The 19,198-nt window shown below is 38.4% G+C and overlaps 1 protein-coding gene across 6 annotated transcripts in view; it reads right to left on the reverse strand.

Moving 5' to 3' along the window:
* The window catches only part of SLC13A1 (solute carrier family 13 member 1), a 140,196-nt gene that overhangs the window by 29,900 nt on the left and 91,098 nt on the right, over positions 1-19,198 (reverse strand). For all 6 annotated transcript variants that reach the window (XM_019632810.1, XM_019632809.1, XM_019632808.1 and 3 more), the window contains one exon: positions 7,083-7,234. In XM_019632810.1, the coding sequence (XP_019488355.1) occupies positions 7,083-7,234 (152 nt within the window). The remainder of the gene's footprint in view (positions 1-7,082; positions 7,235-19,198) is intronic.

The following is a 19,198-nucleotide window of genomic DNA, read 5'->3' on the forward strand; positions in this document are numbered from 1 at the left end:
ATAGAAGACAAATGCACAGGGAAATCTATGAAGACAAAGGAAGTTTTGCAGAAGAATAGCAGAGAAGGGGAGTAGCGTAGATTTTAGCTTGACTTAGATTGGTAGCAGCGAAGATGAAAAGAATGCAATAGATTTCAAACATATTTGGGGTACAATGGAGGCAGTGGGGAAAAGGTGCCATTATTTAAATGAAGCATGAGGGAAGACTGGGTTGGCAGAATACAAGGAATGGGGGCTGGGGACTGCTGCCGGATAATGACAGGGTGATGTGAAATGTCCTAGCTTTCCAAATGGTTGTGTTAGAGAGGCAGTAGATAAATGAGTCTGGAACTGAGGGGAGAGCACAAGTTAGAGATATGAAGTTGGCAGGTACCAACATACAGGTGCTTTCATAAACCATGGAAGTGGGTGTGATAATTTGGGGAATAAGTGGAATGACCCCGGGGGTGCTCTAAGTTTTAGAGGTCAGGCAGAGGTGTAGGCATGAGCAGATGATCTAACAAAAATCCTGTGAGAAAGCACTGCATTTCCATTTCACACCAGAAGACACATAGTCTCCGAAGGTTAAGTGAACTGCTCGAGGTCACTGATTGTGCAGCCAAGTTGGATATTCAACCCAGGAGGAGTGTTTAAAACCCCACCTCTTTTCATGAAAACACGGTGTCTTCAACTCCAGCTCCCAGGTGAAAATAGAAAGTTCTACAATACAACATGGCAAAATAGTCATAAGCTAGAGTACAAACTTGATGTGTTAAGGACCTTTTAGAGTCCTATAGAAATCAGTGCTCCATAACAGAGGCATGCTTTGATCTAGGGCATATGTGCACGTCCATGTTGAAACTTAGGGAGACACTGTTGTTGCAGCTCTCATGCCCAATTAAAAGTGATGAATAATCCTAATGAAATACACAGAAATGTTCTCAGGGGAATGGAGGTCGCTGTGGGAATTTAGAGCCGTGAAACAGACCTGGGCCATTAGGATCACTATACGTTGGTGTCCACAATGCTTCGCGTCCTTTTGATGAATAACTGTTTTGACTGTTTCTGAGTCCAAGCCACTTTTCAGCTTTAGATTTTTGCACTTCCAGAGGTTTCTTTTCACATATTAACTGCCTGTTATTTATGACTCAGGCTTCAATTTCTAGCAGCAATAGCGAACATAGAAGCAGCAGCAGCAGCAGCAATAGCAGCATGATTGGCAATTTCCTACGTGCCAGGTTGCTCAGAGCCACACATGCATTCTACCATTTAATCTTCATGATAATGTTGTAAACCATAGTCGTGCCCGCATTTCACAGGTGAAGAAACTCATGTTTCCAGAAGTTAAGCCAGTATACGGCAACATTAAAATCTGAACCAAAGTCTGAGTTCAAACTCTGCAATACCCCAATTTTTTCTACAGTATTTGCCAGAGAAATTCTGAGAACTACACAGTACTCATTCCTGAAGGGGAAAACCATGGTAACTTTTGAAGGTAGCTATTGCTATGTAACTGGTTTACCTTCTCCCTCTGTAATTAGCCAGGAGGAGAGGTTAGGGATGTGGGCTTTGAATTCAGGACACCTATAAATTCATTTCTTTTACCATTTCTTGGTTTGTGGGCCTATAATAGCTATTATTTAACACATAATTAGTAACAGTGACTACTAATCATTGATAATACAACTTCCTTCCAAGCTGCTTTGTAGAGCCACATATTTCACAGCTGACATCCATGAACTGAATAATATACTTTGATAATCGGCAAGCTATGAAATTTTCCTTGAGATGCTCTTCCATTCTTAATCTGGTAGGTTTGTTTTTTTCTTGCATTTAATGGCTGTTGTATTTGTTAAATGATATGGATGCATCGATGCTACTCTGTTGTGAAAACAGTAATTGTCCCTAATAATATTACCCTTTATTTTAATATCGAAAGATGATTTAGCTACTCAGGTGATTCCCAAGGCAAGCAGTGCTTCATTTATGTCTTGGTACAGTTCATCTCAACTACCTGTGCCCCTTGTGGGGTAAAAGAAGAACACAATGATTTGTGAAGCCTTGACAAGCTCGCAGTCATCAGGGGTGGTGCTTGTGCCCATGTGTGGACAAGTTTATAGAAATGTGAACACAGCTTATAATAGGAGGAGATGGGAAGGTGGGGATGGCAGTTTAGGAGTAACGGAACAGAGTTTCAAGTGATACAGCATCCACACAAGTAGAGAAAGAAATCGGCAGGTGTTATCAAGAACAAGAGAGGGAAAAAATCGGTTAGCTACAGGGTGGTGTTTATTATAAACAGTGTCAGAAAAAGAGGAGACGGGGTGATGGGTGGAAGAGTATATCAGTGAAGAGTGGGTAAGGATCGGGGAAAGGGCATTCTGAATGAATAGAATTTCACCACCATGGCTTCCTTGCACAAGGCCTGTGAGGCTGTGAGGCTGCCAGTGGAAGAGGCGCTGGGACCCAGGCACCTGCTTTCACCTCCCCGCGACAAGTGATCGTCACTGCCACTCTGAGCCTTGGCTTCCTCACCTGCAAAATGAAGGAGCTGTCTACATGGCTCAAAATGTCTGTCTTCACTTGTTCTCTTTTTCCCTTGCATAATCACTCAGGAGGATACGTCCTTCTTTTCCAAGACTGACATTTCTACTCTTGTTTCTAATTCCCTGTCGCTTCCACTGGACTGTTAGCCTATTCTCTCTCCCTTCTTTCCACCCCACCCCCACCCCCACCCCTGCCAAACCTCATATATCTCTGTCTTCACTGTCTCCTTCGCCTGAGCGTAAAACCAAACTGCCACCTGCCTCTCTGCCTGTGCTTGTTTTTCTCTTCTTTCCTGTGTGAAACTTGAAAGGATCATTTAAACGAGCTGCCTCCCGCTCCCTACTATGAACTCACTTCTGAACTCTTCAGTCTGAATTCTGCGCCGAACCCCACTATTCCGCTGACCCTGCCCTCCTAGACTACATGAGAGCCACGTCTCTTCTCAGCCGTCCTCCTACCTGACCCTTCTCCCACACTGTGCTTGCCCGACCCAGGCTCCATTTTGAAAATGGTCTTCTCCTTTAGCTACTGGATCACCATGTGCTCCTGGGTCTCCACCTACCTTGATTAACTTTTTTTTTTTCCCCCTCAGGCCGGGACTCCAACCGCTGTTGCTCAGAGCTCTTACTCTTGAGCGAGCTCTTAACCGACTGAGCCACTCCGCCAGCCCCTTGATTAACTTTTCTTTCCTTATTTCTTGCCAATATTTCCCAAGCGTCTACTCATGTCTCAATTCTAACGTTTTTCTCCATAGGTGACCGTTTCTACAGTCAAGATTTTAATTTGTGTGTTTTTACATATAGCCCTCAAATTTATAGTGAACTTGAACAATGCATTTGCAAATGCCTGCTGAAAATCTCCCTGTGGATAGGCTCTTAGCATGCCATTTCGATATGTCTGAATCAAATTGACTAATTTCTCCCGTGAATCTGCCATGTCTTCTGTAGAAGTTCATGACATCACTTATCTATCAAGCCATATTGGCAAAAATTCCCACAGTTGCCCTAACGCAAGCTGACCCTTAAATCCGCGCACCTAATTATTCACCACTTTCTGAATGTACAGTGTCCTGAGTCTAAATCCTCCTTTCACGTCACGAGCCTCACTCTGTCCCTCATTTTTTGTCAGCACTTTGATAATGGATTCTTAATTGGTCTCCTGCTCCCAGAACAACAATCAATCCACATACTGCTGTTCTAAACTATGCAAAAACACGCACAGACTGCCTCCCTAAAAACACTATTACAGACTTTTTGTGCTTTGACTTCATAAATTATTTGCATTCATTTCTTCATAAACATGGTGTTGACCTCCTTTAAGATTGGACCATGTTGTATGGACAAATTTTCTCTAGTGATCAAGGGGTGTTGCCATATTCAGTGGCAGCTACATTGACAGTCCTCTTTTAGGGCACATATTCAATTATGTTTCTAGGGAGGTAGTTTTTAGGGAGACAAACTTTGGAGGTCTGGCTGATCTTGGTTTGGTCTTCACTCTGCTAAGCTAAACCTCAACTGCCTCTACTCTAGTAATAATAATAACATTTATTGAGCACATGCTCTGGCACTGTTCTAATTTTTTTTAATGTAAAACTTAAAACAACTGCCTAAGAAAGGAATGGTATTATCCTCAGTTTTCTGGCAAGGTAACAGGCTTGAAATTAAGTAATTTGTTCAAGATCACCTAGTTCGTAAATAGAAGAGCTGAGATTTGAACACAGACATTTTAACCCCAGAGCCTATGCATTTAATCACCATTAAATACCATTTCCACAGCAAGGATACATAGGATATGCGTACACTATAATATATGTAAATTATCTGGCAAGGGCTCAATGCATGTCACTTTACCTTCTCCCCTCTATGTCAAATAATAAAATAATAAATGTTATGTTTTAAAATTGTGTATGGTTTTCATATATGTACATTTTGTCTAGACAACTAGATGGACTCTTCTTTCTGGTAGGTTTTATTTTCTTTAGTTCTCAAAAAAAATTCCAAACAGTGCCTTGCTCTTTGTGAGTCCTCAACAAATGTTTGTTGGTTGACTGAGTGAATGAGTTAAGGTCTGTTTTTATTTGCACTGTATATAATTTAGCTTTCTCAGAATTATTTGTTCTTACTTTCTTTGTGTAAAAAAGAGAACAAACAACATTATATATAGTTTTATATATATATGATAGATGATAGAGATAGATAGATAGATACATAGATAGATAGATAGATAGATAGATAGATAGATAGATAGATAGATAGATAGATAGATAGATAGATAGACAGACAGATAAAGGCTTTGAAATTGTTACCCAAACTCTTCCTCCCTTAGTTTGTTTGTAAAATGATGTCTTTCTCTAAATGTCAATGGTAGGAAATCATTGACTCTTACAGGCTTCTCTACCCTTTGAAGCTGGGTGAGACCCAAAATGAATTTGACAAAATAATCATTGGAATTGCTCAAAAAGATGGCAAGCAGTGTCAAGAGGAAAAGGTGAGATTGTTGTAGTGGGTTTGAAAATAAAGGGCAATTTCTCTCCAGTGCAAAACACTTGGACAAAAATAAATCTTTTTCTTTTTCTTCTCAATTTTAACCTTGTGAAACTTTTCCCAATGAAATTGAATGCATTTATTCCATTGTTGCCTTGGGATGGTGTTGTATTTTTTTAGGGCTAATATTTAATTAAAAGTTTATTAAATGTCTAACTTGTTTAATAATATCAACTATATTCTGTCACAGTTTATTTGTCCCTTTCTTGTCTAGTATTTTCTCTCAAGAGGGGATACTTTGAGGTATTTTTTTAGTTGAAATACAATTCCTAAGTGAAAAAAAATCTTTGAAGAACAAAATCACTAGGTTTAAAGTACATTTTAAGCATTTTCTAAATCTAAAAAATATTTTGGCCATATTCCCATGACTAGGTGAATTAGAAGATTATACAATTAGGAAAAATTTATTGAAAATTTTGCTTAAAGTGCTACCGTGCTCTCAATCTGTCATTGCAAATGGGAGAATGTATTCAAACAGTAAAGGGAACAGATAACTAAAAGAAAGAAAATTTGGTTGGTACATTGTAAAGAAAAACAAAGACCAAGGGGAAACTCAACATGGATTCCTTTGATGATACCAAGTAATTTCATGGAAATAGTGGAAATCACCAGTTCAACTAAGATAAAACAATAAAAATTTGGTCAAAAGTTTAGAAAAAGAGATTTACAGAGAGGACTAAGATGTGGAATCTATTTCTTTGGGGAATTCATGAGAAAGAGTAGAAATCTACTTTCGGAAAGGGATCAAGTACATTTCCTGTCTTGAATCTGGGGATACATTGGATAAATACTTCCTGGCACTATGAATTTCAGATGTCTCCCATTTATAAACCAAATCTCTTTCTAAGTTGGCTGTTGAGTGTACATGATGAATGTGGACTCACAGAAACACTAAGTACACATGGAGGTCTGTTATATTGTCCCTCAACTACGATATCAATGTTCTTTATATGCAAGTTCTCATTCTTTCCAGAAAAGAGAGTGACATGTTTTTCAGTCTTGGATTTCTTGGAAAATCTATGCATGCACAACATTTTGCAAATAATTTTAGCCAGTTCATGGAGTCTGTGAATCTGTTTCTTAGAGTGTAGCTTTCCTGACTCTGAAACTTATTTTTTCTCTAATGAGGACCTAAATCCTGTTTCAGGGCATCTCAGCGCTGCCCACCTTCCTGGAACTCTGACAATTATTTGTCCTGTCAGGCTCTGAAAAATATACCTTGGGTGTAGAATCAGTTTGAGCTCTCACATAAAAGCACGGACCTTCAAGCTAGTGTTTCAATAGTTCTTACATAATGCCAAGTATTTTTACATAGTTGGTATCATTTAATTCTCACAATAATCATATGAACTTTGACTATATTAGATATGAAAAAATCAAGTCTTGGAGAGTAATGTACTTTTTTTATTGTTCAAATTCACAAAGTAAATGACTAAATATTGTGGAGTTTTTAACCCAAATGCTCTGACTATATCCACAGATTCCCCATTTTATGCAATGGATTGATATCACAGTTCCAAACTTACATCTAGGGTCATATATCTTTCCGCAGAATACTTTATTCCTGCCATTTCTTGTAATCGCTTAATCCTTCAAAACTTTTTGAATTCCAAAGCCATGCCTTCTGTAATTAGTACCTCTGTTTGGCATTCATAATGTAAGTTCAAATGCCAGTTCCCAAACCCTATATAAATTGTCCCATGCAAATAATCCCTTTACATTTCCTCTATCTCCATTTGCAGTGTTATTTGTAATGAAAAATGTCTTCCCTGTTTGAGTAGAATGGTCAGCCAGGAGTTATCTCTTCTGAATTCACCTGGGGAATAGGCACCTGTTAATTTACTGTGTCTGACATATTTAACTCTTGGTAAAAGGGAAGGTCTCTCTAGACCTATAAATGTCCTGATGGAGAGTTAACCCAATATAATATCTCTGTCCTGGGAGTTTCTGAATCAAGTAAGAATAATTCCGCTAAGTGGTGATTTATTAAATCACCAATCCAATATTACTTACATATTGAAATGCTCAGCGAAGATCAAGTTGGTGGAGGTACCGGTGAGTGTGGTCAGCCCCCCAATGGTAGAAGAGTAAGTGATGCACAAACACATAAGTTTACACATCATGTGGTCCTTCTTTGTTCGGTATTTGGTTCCTGTGACTGCATTCTGTCCAACAAGAAAATGCACTATGAGAACTGCTCTATCTGTGGTCACAACAAGCAGTAACAGCACCTGTTATGGACTGAATATTGGTGTCCCCCAAAATCCATATGTTGAAGCTTTAACCTTCAATGGGATGGTATTTGGAGGTAAGGCCTTTGAGGGGTAATTAGGGCTAGATGAGATCCTAATGATGAGGCCCTGGTCTGATGGGGTTAGTGCTCTTATGAGAAAACATAGAGCTTGTCCCACCCCCCCACCCCCGCCATGTGAGGTCGCAGAGAGAAGGTGGCTGTCTGCAACCCAAGGAGACAGCCCTCACCAGACATGGACCCTGCTGAAGCCTGATCTGGGATCTCTAGTTTCCAGAATTTGATAAATAAATTCCTGTTGTTTCATCCAGTCTATGGTATTTTATTACAGCAGCCCAATAGTGCAACCTTTATTTTTCCATCAATAGAAATGTCACAATAAAAATATTTAACTTGAAACCGCTGGAATATTTTACACACATAGTTTCATTCACTTGTGCATGCTTCTTTCTAATTCCTGAACCAACTCTCCCCTCCTTTTTTCTTCCCTTCTCACCGTCACCCCCAAATCTTTCTACTGGTTTTCTGCTGAACCTGAACCGGTAGTGCATGGGAAATACATTTCTCAACCTCTTTGTGGAGTGTTTCCCAACTTTGGTGCCTTAACTGATAGCCGCCTAGAAGATACCACTTGTGAAATTGAATGTTCTCAACCCCATACATGTCAGCATAGAAAGATGGAGTCAGTGTCTTCCTTAATTCCCACTATCTCTTCCAGAAAATGAATCCTCTACTATTATGAAAATAAATCCATTTTTCTTGAAGGCTCATGTAATTTGGGTATCTCTTTCTCTCCCTATTCTTTTGAATAAGATAGTCTGACCTCCTGATCACCCATTGCTGTCATTTAAGATGACATTTGCTCCCCGCACACAACATTCCTCCACCCTCCAAATCCTGTCAGCATCTGGATAATTATAACATGTTGATAACTAACCCTTCAAATATCCTGGCCTCACAGATTATTTTACCTCATTTCCAGAGACCTTCAACTCTGCTCTATCAGTTAGCCTGTCCTATAGTTCCACCCTGAGCAGCAGCATAGCTTCAAAACGCTCCACCCTGAAAATCACTATTTCAAATGTGTTTTGTTTAAGAATAGGACTGCCTGGGGTGAAAGAAAAATGCAGCCTCATTCCTTCTCTCACCCATAGTCCATATAAACACTGTTGGTCTGATTCTTGCTGTCCCTGGGGTAAAACCTAGGGCAGAATCTATAGATTTTCTGGTCACTTTATTTAATAACTACTCTTTCAATCATGTTTAGTAAAAAAGCAACCTCATTTCTGTGGTTGAAAGGAGCAATCCTCCATTCAATAGCACAAGTCCCAACTTTAAAGTTAAACCTTCTCCCCTTATATCTGGCCTGCTTGAAAGTCCACAGTTGGAAGGTTTGTGGGTTTGGCTTTTTCTCTGTCTCCTGGCTCCAATTCCTTCCATACTTGTTAGTCTCAGTTTCTAGAACCCTCCATACTTGGAGTGGCCAGGGATAAACAGGATCAGGAGAGGAGTGGTAAGAATTAGGAGAGGTTTTACTTGACTGGTAAAATTAAGATATGACATTAATATTCCTTAGGCCTGATGGGTATTCAAGGTGACTCCATCTGGTGGGTGCTTTTATGGATTATTAAGTTTATCACCCAAACAATAACATTAGAATCTTGCTCCTTCTATGTAGGTAAAATATCTCTTCCATTTGGTTGCTTATGACTTGTGGTTTCTGCATGTGAGGGTCCACCACATCTCTTCGCACTGAGGTCAACTTGCCCCACAGGAAAAGTTGCTTTTCTAATGACCCAAATATCACTCTTCCCATATATTCCTTACATTTAGCCCATGGGAAACAGGCACCTCTCCCCTGCTGGCGGTGAAAGTGTAGCTAAAACTCCAGTAAGTAAGGGGATTCACTTTCAGATTTTTCTGGTGTGTCAAATACTAGTCCACTGATCTCTTCTAAGTCCAGAAAACAGATTCTCAGGTTCTACAAGTGGTGGTTTCTCTATCTCATTGTCTTGAGGTAAGTGAGACTCTCCTCCCCCTTGGTGGTACAGGTTAGAGGGCATTGGGGAAAATGTTCTCTCAGCCTTCTCATTTTCAACATGAAATTGAAGAGTCAAAAACTGATTTTCAGTCATTTCCTTTGCAAATCCTATGTAAGTGCAATACAGGAATACTTACAGCTTGTGCTTGATATTACCGTTTCTCGGGGGTAGAAAGCTTTCATCTCACCACCCTATTAACAAAGAAGGCCACTCTTTTACCACAGCTGCTGCTTCTAACTTTGCTATTGCATTACTTCTATCCTTGCTGTCCTTCAACTCTACTGAAAAGTCTAGGTCACTGAAGCATCTAATTATCCCCAATAGAATACTTAACGGTCCTCTTTTTTCTTCACTTTCTTTCTTATCCAGGTTAGATTCCATGGTAAACCAATGCATTGACTGTACTGGGGGGAGCATTTATTTATTAAGCCACTTCACAGAGGTATGATTGACATGTAAAATGCTGTACTTATCTAAGGTATACAACTTGATGAGTTTGGGGATAACTATACACCCTTGAAACCATCACCACCATCGATAACTTTCATACCGAAACCCTAAACTCTCTTTCTTGTCTCTCTTTGAATGGTAGTTATTTAACAAAATTTCAGCTTTGGATGAATCCAACCATTTACTTTCTCTGTCCTGTCTGCCCCTGAGCAGCCATGTACTGTTGGAGAGAATTACAAACAAAGTCAAGGAGATTGGGTTCCCTACTCGCATTCATGACCACAAACTTCAACTACTGTGTCCATGCTGCCTGTTTACCCAACTGTGTTCCTCTGACCAAACTGCTCTACCTGTCTCCACAAGAAAATTTAAAACTTTCCCTATTCGCTTTACACCACCTTTTCAATGCTCTGTCTGCCTTGTCACAGGTAGCTTTACCTCCTACGCCACAGGAAAAATGGAAGCCAGCAGACAAAGGTCTCGCTGTCAAATGTAGAAACCTACTTGCATCTGACCTGCCTTCTCTCCCTTTGCTACACACATAATAGAGTAAATACCTCCCCTCCAACTTCCTATTTCCAGACCCCAACCCCCCAGGGCTTCTCAGAAGCCTTATTCATGCAATAGGCTTTACTGGAATTTCCCACCAACATTTAATCATTTTCAAGTCATCTTTACAAAAGAGAGAAAAAAAGAGCTTCTTAATCCTCCTCTCAATTTAACTACTGCCCTAACTCACCTCCATTTTCACAGCCAAATGGCTCAAGAGTTGTGTACATTCTGACTCCATTTCTTTAGCCACTCCAATCTGGTTTCTGTCTCCTCAATCCACACCCCAAATGCATTTGCTATGATTCTCAATAGCCTCCATATTTGGAAACTCAACAGATACTTTCCAGCCTCAATTTTGTAGACCTCTTGGCAGCACCCACGAGTGGATTATTCCTTCCTGCTGGAAACTCTTTTTTGGGCTTCCATGATATCACACCCTCTGGTTTTCTTCTACATCTCTGCCTGGTCCTCTGTTTCCCTCGCCAGTTTATTTTCCTTTATCCTTCCTCAAAACTAGAATTTCTTGAACTCTGCCATAGGTATTTGTCCCTTCTCACAATAACATTTCTCCTTAGGAAATCTCATATATTTTAATTGTTTCAATGAATATAAAAATATCAGACCACCAAACCCCTGTCTCCAGCCCAGATTTCTCTTGTTAGACCTGTACATTCAATTGTCTGTTCAACACAGTTTGAATGTCTTAAATAAAATTCCAATTCCAAAATGCTCAAAACCAAACTCATCATTTCCTTCCTCAAGCCTAGTTCTTTAGGATCAATGATGTAAGATAATAGCAGTACCATCACGATTGTTACAAACACTTACAGTGTGCTTAGTACGTAATAAATACTATTTTAAGTTAAAAATCAAATAAATGGTTTAAAAATTCGTGTTATTTTTACAACACAATGAGGTTAGTACTGTTGTTATCCCGTTTTACACGTGAAACCATGAGACCTAGAGGATAAGTGACTTGCCCAAAGTCACACAGCCTGGAAAAGCAGACTTAGATTATGCAACCACATAGAGCTTATACCCCCAGCCACTATACTAGGTTGCTTGTCCTCCTTAAAATCATTCTCTTCCTCATCCTACCATGTCCTCTCAATTTTACCTATTTAAAAATGTCTAGCCTCTATTCGCTTTTTTCCATCCCCATTATCATATTGCTCTAAGATGACATCATCTCTGATTTGGGTTACTGTAATAGTAATGGGTTACTTCTGGGCCTCCTCGCATCAATTCTTGCCTATTTCAGATCTGTTCTACACACTGCAGCCTTTAAAAGAAAATCTAGATGTATTTAAGAAATACAAACAAGGATTGCCTCGTTCCATACAGTTACACAGGCTGTCTGTGACAATGGCATTGAAAGATCTTTTTGAGAACTCATGATAGAAATAAATGTCCACTCACTAAACGCCATCATGGATATGGGAATGGCATTTAGCACGACGGGGTCAGGTGCACTACATGGCAATTTGCCGTCTACTTTCTAATTAACCTAAAGGTTATAGCCCCCAGGGGTATCTACTCTTTACCAAAATAAATTAATTTACAAATGTCTCCTTTGCCTTCTATTTCCTACATGGAAATGATTTGTATGCCAAATGATACAAGTTTCCAAAAATAAATGGTAAATAAAATAGCAAAATAAATTTACAAATTCTTATGAGTGAAATTTAGGACCTAAATATGAATTATTTTACTATAGGAAAGACCTCAAATGCAAACCAGACAGTGGTGTATAAATTTGGATATTAGTAAGCTGAAAATAAGAATGAAAACTTAAACATGTCATGTGTATATAATTTCTCATTGTCACATTACAACTTTCAAAAATACAAAGAAAAACTTGAATTTTATGTAAAAGCTTCATGGCAAATATATACACATGTACATACAATAATTAAAATGCATTGGAAGATATAAAATAAAAACAGGAAAATATTAATATATTTTTGCATGCTTTACCCCTTACGAATTCTCCCCTTTTTCTTAGACAAAGACCTTTAAAACATACATTAATGCTACTGCACATAAGGTGATGTTTATGCAAACATCACAGACAATTTATTAACGCATTAAAAATTCACGGTAAATTGGAATTCGGTGGTCAATTGCAACACTAATATCATAATACATGGTTAAGTAGAGGTGTTTGGGATGTGGGATGGGGTCCACCACTTTGTTATCTTGCTGGTAAGCATGAGACCCACGCAGTCAGCTCTATTATTATTTTTGCTTAGAGCATGTGATTGCTGAAGTAGCTGAAGAGATGCTACTGTAATAAGGGGTAAAGATTGAGGACCAGAGGGGCAGTAGTGAAGAGCAATGGACAGAGATAGAGCTGTTCAGAAAGCCAGAGACGACCTATGGGTACAGAAACTACAAATACGAGTGGGGAGGGTTTTCAGCAGATTAGTCTGCCCCCCCGCCCCACCCCCAGTAGTTTGAATCTGAGACCGAGGGTTTGACAGGAGCCGAATAGGGAGTTGGCATAAATCATTTGGGGTAGAAAGTAAGACCCTGGCCCAGAGCACGTGTGTTTGCAGATATCAGGGCAACAAAATAATCACTGCATTTCTCCATAAGTGGAGGAGAAATTAGGGGTGTGTGTGGGGGGAGGGGGGATTTTCTCCTAAGCGTTTGGGAGACAGAAAAAAGGAATTCCAAAGCAAAGAAAGGAGGAGGCGGGAAGCATCTAGAAGAGAGTGGCTGAAGGCAGTCGGGGCTGAAGTGGCCAGGGGAATCCCCTGTGATGGTCACGAAAGGTCACTGCCATGTTTATATTGTGAATGGGAATGTGCTTCCTTTGTACGTTTCATGATGAAATTAAATATACAGAATGATGTAATTAAAAAAAATAAAAAAAAATAGATCCACATTACATATATGTGCCTAGAAGTAAGGCTGAAATATGTCAAAATATTAACAATGGGATCATTGGGGTATCTGCCACCTTCTTGATACTTTCTGTATCTCCGACAATCATAAAAACTTTTTTTTTATTTGTAAAAGAATCGTCTACTAAGAGCAGACAGACATTTAGAGATTATCTGATGTAAACACCTAGTTTTTCAGAACAGCAAAATGAGCCTCATTGTGACAGCTGGCCACAGCAGCCCTGAAACAGAACCCACACAGGAGCCCTCCGTCAGTGAGCGCCCTTGTGTTATCCTGCCTTCCTAAACACTTTTTTATTATGGTGAGTTTTTAAACCTACATCTAAGGCTTCACATTTAATTACATTTCACATCACTTTCACCGCAGCAATTGCAACCTAGCGCGTTTTTATTCAATCCCAGTTGCATCATATTTCACAAAAATATATGCCAGCTGAGACTTGGTGAATATGTCTTCCAGAGATTCTCCTAAATGATAGAAAGATATTTGTTCCAAGACATGACCAAATTCAGAATCCTATGGCAGCATCACACGGATGGCGCTCAAAGGACATTTCTGAACAGAAATTTTGCAGGGCCAGATATAACTCACTATTGCCACCTGGTGGCAGTGATTGCAGATTCCAGGGGCATGTCACTCATTTCTAACCTCAGGTGCAAAAAACGCATAGGTGCATGGATTTAACCAGTGCTCTTCACAGCGCTGTAGAAACTAATTCATTTAGGTGAGTGTGGTATGAAAACATTAGGATTTCTATTTATGTTTAAATAATTATGCAAGGCTAATTGCACCAAACATTAGTTCCTGCTAACCATTTTCTACTTGCCAAATACAGCCAGTTTAAAATCTTCTAGCTCTTTTTGGATTTTTTTTTTTGCATTTACCTTAATAATGTTATACCATCTCTTGATTTCTCAGTTGTAGGCATTACAATTCACTTTGCACTATGTTAGATGAAGAGAATGTAGCTTTCTTTCACAGCCTCCTCCACTGAACATACTCATAATTTTCATGTCTTCATCATCCTCCCATTATGGCTGTGTCATAATTTTGCTTAGAGTGCAATGTTCAGAATGTTGTCTAGAGAGCTATTAACAGCTGAGTAATAGCATATATATTACTTTTCCTGTTTTGCATTCCCCTCACATCCTTACTAAGTTTTCTACGTATCACTAAATCAGCCCCAAGTAGTCTGTAGTTATTTAAATCTTCTCTCAGAACAATCCAATGATAGGATACCTAATCTACATCCAACATTCTACTAATTTCACTGCCTTGGAGACATCTTTTTCTGAGCCTTCCTGCCTTCCCTAAAACTAGTCTTTTTTTTTTTTTCCTCTAGACCTACAATGAGCTACATTAGTCTGTCCATTCACTTCATCGATAGTTTAACTGGATACTGATTTCTAGATGGAAAATAAGTGTTAGAATTTTGAAGGCACTTTTTTTCCAATTGTGTCTGAGTTACCAGTGCTTCTAGAAAGAAGTCTTTAGCCATTTGTATTTTTCATCCTTTTTAAGGAATCTGTTTTTCCCCTTTCTTTTAGGGTCTTCTCTTTACACATAGTATTCTAAAATCTTAATGTCCCTTTTTATGTGGGCCTGTTTCATCTCCTGTACTGACATCCAGTGGGCCTTTTAGTCATAAAAGTCATATTCTTCCATTATGGAAATTTTCTTGAATTTTTTTATGTAACCTTCTTAGTTTTCTCTATTCTCTTTTGGAAACTCTTCTTCTTTTCTTGTTTCTTCCTATTTCTTTCTAGTGATTTTTTATTTGTATTTTAGATCTTATATTGTATGTATTATTTTATATTTATATATTTTATTTTTTGTATTGTTTCTCTTTTATAGAATGTCATTCATAGTTCAAGAACGCCATTTCTTTGGTTACCTTTCTGAATAGATTAATGCTAGTTTCTTGCCTTGTGTTTTCCTCTCCTTGCAACAGCCTCTGTTTGCTGCAAGTTTCTGCTTCCTATTTGTTTGTTTGGGGTTCTCTTTTTCATGCCCAAGGCTTTCTCCAGGTACCCAGGAATTCTGAGTTGTTTGCTTACTTCGGTCAGTGAAAAGGTGGTTGGAAGTTCTGTACATGTGCTTTGGGACTTGTTGACTGTGGGTTTCACTGCAGTATCACCTGACTCGGCTGTTTTTTGAGAAAACCCAAGGCTATGTATTTTCATCTCCTCTTTTGTGCTGATGCATCCTGCAAGGAAGAGCCTCCTAGTCTCCTGCCTGCTGACCAGTGTGGGGTATCGGCCAGCCTCCCGGAGCCAGTGGAGTATAAGTCAGGCTTCTCACTAGTCAGCATATAAATTCACTCAATACCCCTCCTTTCACAGAGAAATCTCCCCCATCCCTGAACTGTGCCTGGTTCTTTTTACCACCTGCTGCATCATGTCTAAACTTTACACTTCTGTTTGGTGGAGAAGCGGCAGTTGCATCCACGTCGAGTTGAGGAAGAAATTTGGGAATTGAACTGTTTCATAAGCAATTTTTTCCTTAACCCCACTTTCCAATATTTTAAAAACATTGAGGGCTGCCGCCATGTAAACTGGATTGTTTATTGTCTTTCCTTACTGCTCACAGAGGATTCCACTTTTGTGAGATAACGGAGTCATTTCCCACCCATTCTTTCACTTTCCAGATTCCAAAACAATTATGCTGTCATCTCCTTCTCTTGACATTTATCTCTTTGTGACTTATGACTTTAAAGATTTATCTGTTCTTGTTTGAATGGAGATGCAGGACAGAGGGGAGGCAAATGGGCCTATTCAATCTGCCATCATATTAGAAGATGCAATCTATCTCTTTTTACACTAAAAAAAATAAATGAATGTTAACAAATAGTTATTGCACAGATGGACCTTGGTGCCTTCCTGGTCCCTGTCTGGTAGCTGATGTAGGCTACAGGGGAAGGGAGAGTAAAAGTTCCATAGTGTGCAGTGATTCATGGGGGGGGGGGCCTGTGTTTGCTCTCAGCATATTGAGTTTTATTAAAGTAGCCTTCCCATAATGTGCATTCCCATAATATGGCTTTCAATTATCACGATAGGAAATGATTTAAGGAAAGAATCTTCAGAATGAAGATACTATGTAAGCAAACAGCAAGCAAATGTAAAAGAAGACTTTCCTTCTACTCCTGATAAGATCTCGTCATGAAGATCTGAGCTCTGATCAGTTACAACCTGAACAACTCAGAGAAGTGGGTAACAAAATTGAAGTTACCAAGAAAACTCCTTGAAGTATGTTTTACATCCACCATAGTTAATGAAGAATTATGTTGTATATTGTGAATTAGGATATTAGTTTATACAGTAATAGCATGATGAATAGAGAAATATTTAAAATTTAGCACTCCAGACATGAGGACTCTTCATAAAAATTCTATTTTTTCAGTGATGTTGAAAATCAATTAAATCCAGGATTATTTTATTAAATGTTACTATTCTAATTGCTAACTATTCAGAAGCTTCCTTTTCAATTTCTTAGTGAAGAGCTAAAAGTAAAAAATGTACATGCTATTAGGAAAAATCTTGATTTTTTTTGTAGTGGTAAAAGTGACTGAAATAATATATACATAATATAGCAGATTTCTCTAGCCAGCTGCATGACAAGTCAGGTTCTCTGTTAAATGAAAAGCTATTTAAAATATTTTATAGTGCCTTTTAAAATGTATCACCAAACTGCTTTGGCCTCAATTAAATGAAAGTGGAACTTAAGTGAGTAGGCAGCATTTTGACCTGGGGATTTCTGTTTGTTCTTTTGCAGGGAGAGCTGGAGATAGATAATGCCTAAGGCCCACGCAGTGTGGGGAATTGTATAGGAACACACTCATAAGGCTCGTATCCTTTGTAAAAGTAGGCAGCAAGGAAATCTCGTGCTGCTTAAGGGAAAACTAATGTACCCTGAAAACTCCTAATCATCAGCATTTTTAAACCTTAATTGGTGTGTATTAAAATAAATACAATAACATAATTCAAGCTCTTTCATGCAGCTACAACCCAGGACTTGAGGAATTCCCATAGAAGCTTCAAGGAAAATTAGCATTTCAATATTTAAAAGCATAAAACACGCAAGAAAATAGGGCAACAAAAGTGAGAATTAGCAGAAAACAAAAACAGGCCAAAGGGAAAGAACACAACAGGACTTGAGACACTAGAGTTAGACACAGAGTGTAAGTAAATTTACTTACGATTAACAACATTATAGAAGGGATGGAAAAGATGAGTAAGGAGAAAGAGACTACAAAATTACCAAGCAAATCATAAAAAGAGACAAAAATAATTTATAGAAATTAAATAACTGAATTTAAAAACTCAGTGGCTGGGTGAAACAACAAAATAGACACAGCTGCAGGGAGAATTAATGAACTGGAAGACAGACCTGAAGCTATTATTCATAGCGTAGTCCAGCGACACAGAGAAGAAAAATAAAAAAGGATGTTAAGCCGCATGAAGGACAGAGTGAGAAAGCTTAACACGTGTTAAACTGGAGACCCAGAGGAAATAATGACCAAGCATTCTCAAGAATTGTTGGAAAAGACTAATACACAGATTTAAGATAAACACACACACACACACACACACACACACACACACACACACACATTTTTAAAGTAACCCATGAGGAAAGAGTGAAGGAAAGAATATTTGGAAAAAATAGAAATCTGGTGTTAGAAATTCTAAATTTATAAAGTTGCAGAAAGTTCAAGTGAATCATACATCTCAGGCAAGAATTTTCAACCTGCCTAAAAATGCAAAAGCCAGCAATATGCTTTTTACAACAGATACATCTAATATAAGAACGTAGAAATACTGACAGTGAAGGGATGGAAGAAATGCCAAGTAAAAAATTATCCTAAAAAAGCTATCATTGCTACACTATCATCAGACAAATAAACTCTAAGACCCTAAAACATTAGTACAGATTGAAAGAGACACTGCAAAATGGCCAAAGTGTTAATTAATAAATAACACGTAAACATTCCAAACTGGTAAGGGCATAATCTAAATAATCTAAGAATACGTAGAAACCCAAACTGACAGAACTATCAGAAGAAACAGACATATCCACACCATCAAGGGAGATTTTAACAAAACAGTTTCATTAGTTAATGGGTTAGGCAGAAAATAATTGACTGAATCTCAGACGATTTGAAAAGCTTGACCTGAGACTGAGGATGTCAGAGCAGAGCAGGGCTAGAAGGTCAGGGTTGTCATGATTATGGAGTCGCACAGCAGCCCTATTTATATCTTGTTAAAACTATTGCTATTTTGGGTTTTTGTTGTTGTGAGGCGAACGTGATAACCACTACACTACGGAAACAATTGGGTCTTTGTTGTTGTGAACAAGTAACTAGTACAAGTGGCAACACTGAAAAGAAGACAGGAGAATGATTAACACAAAATCCTAGACTGTGGCTATCTCGATAAGAGGACGGATGCAATTGTGTGAGGAAAGGAGATGGAATCAGAGAAGGGCTCATGGAGGTTTCCAGAAATTGTATGTTCTACTTATAGGTATAGTAGATCCCATTGCATCCATTTTATTTTTCTTTAAATTTTTCCATTGCATTTTATAAATATGTATATCTATAAAATATTTCATAATCAAAATATATAAAAACAATTTGTATAAATGTATTTCTTTGTTAGGAAATACCATAGGAAGATGCATAGAAAAACATTGCTGAGAATGTTAAGAAAGAAAATACAGCATTAGAACACGTTATATAGCATGGAAGGTTTACTATACAGGAAAGTACAGATGCTTCCAACATGGCTGAGTTTATGTTATGTGCCGGATATTTCAATAACACAAAATGTGAAGCACTACATTTTGGTGATTCCAAAAAAAAGACATACGGGAGAGAAGCTATCATCAATAGCCAATCATTTCTTTAACAAAAGGTTTTGTGGAAA

This window comes from Hipposideros armiger, unplaced genomic scaffold (assembly GCF_001890085.2).
Source record: "Hipposideros armiger isolate ML-2016 unplaced genomic scaffold, ASM189008v1 scaffold_1177, whole genome shotgun sequence".
NCBI classification, from domain to species: domain Eukaryota; kingdom Metazoa; phylum Chordata; class Mammalia; order Chiroptera; family Hipposideridae; genus Hipposideros; species Hipposideros armiger.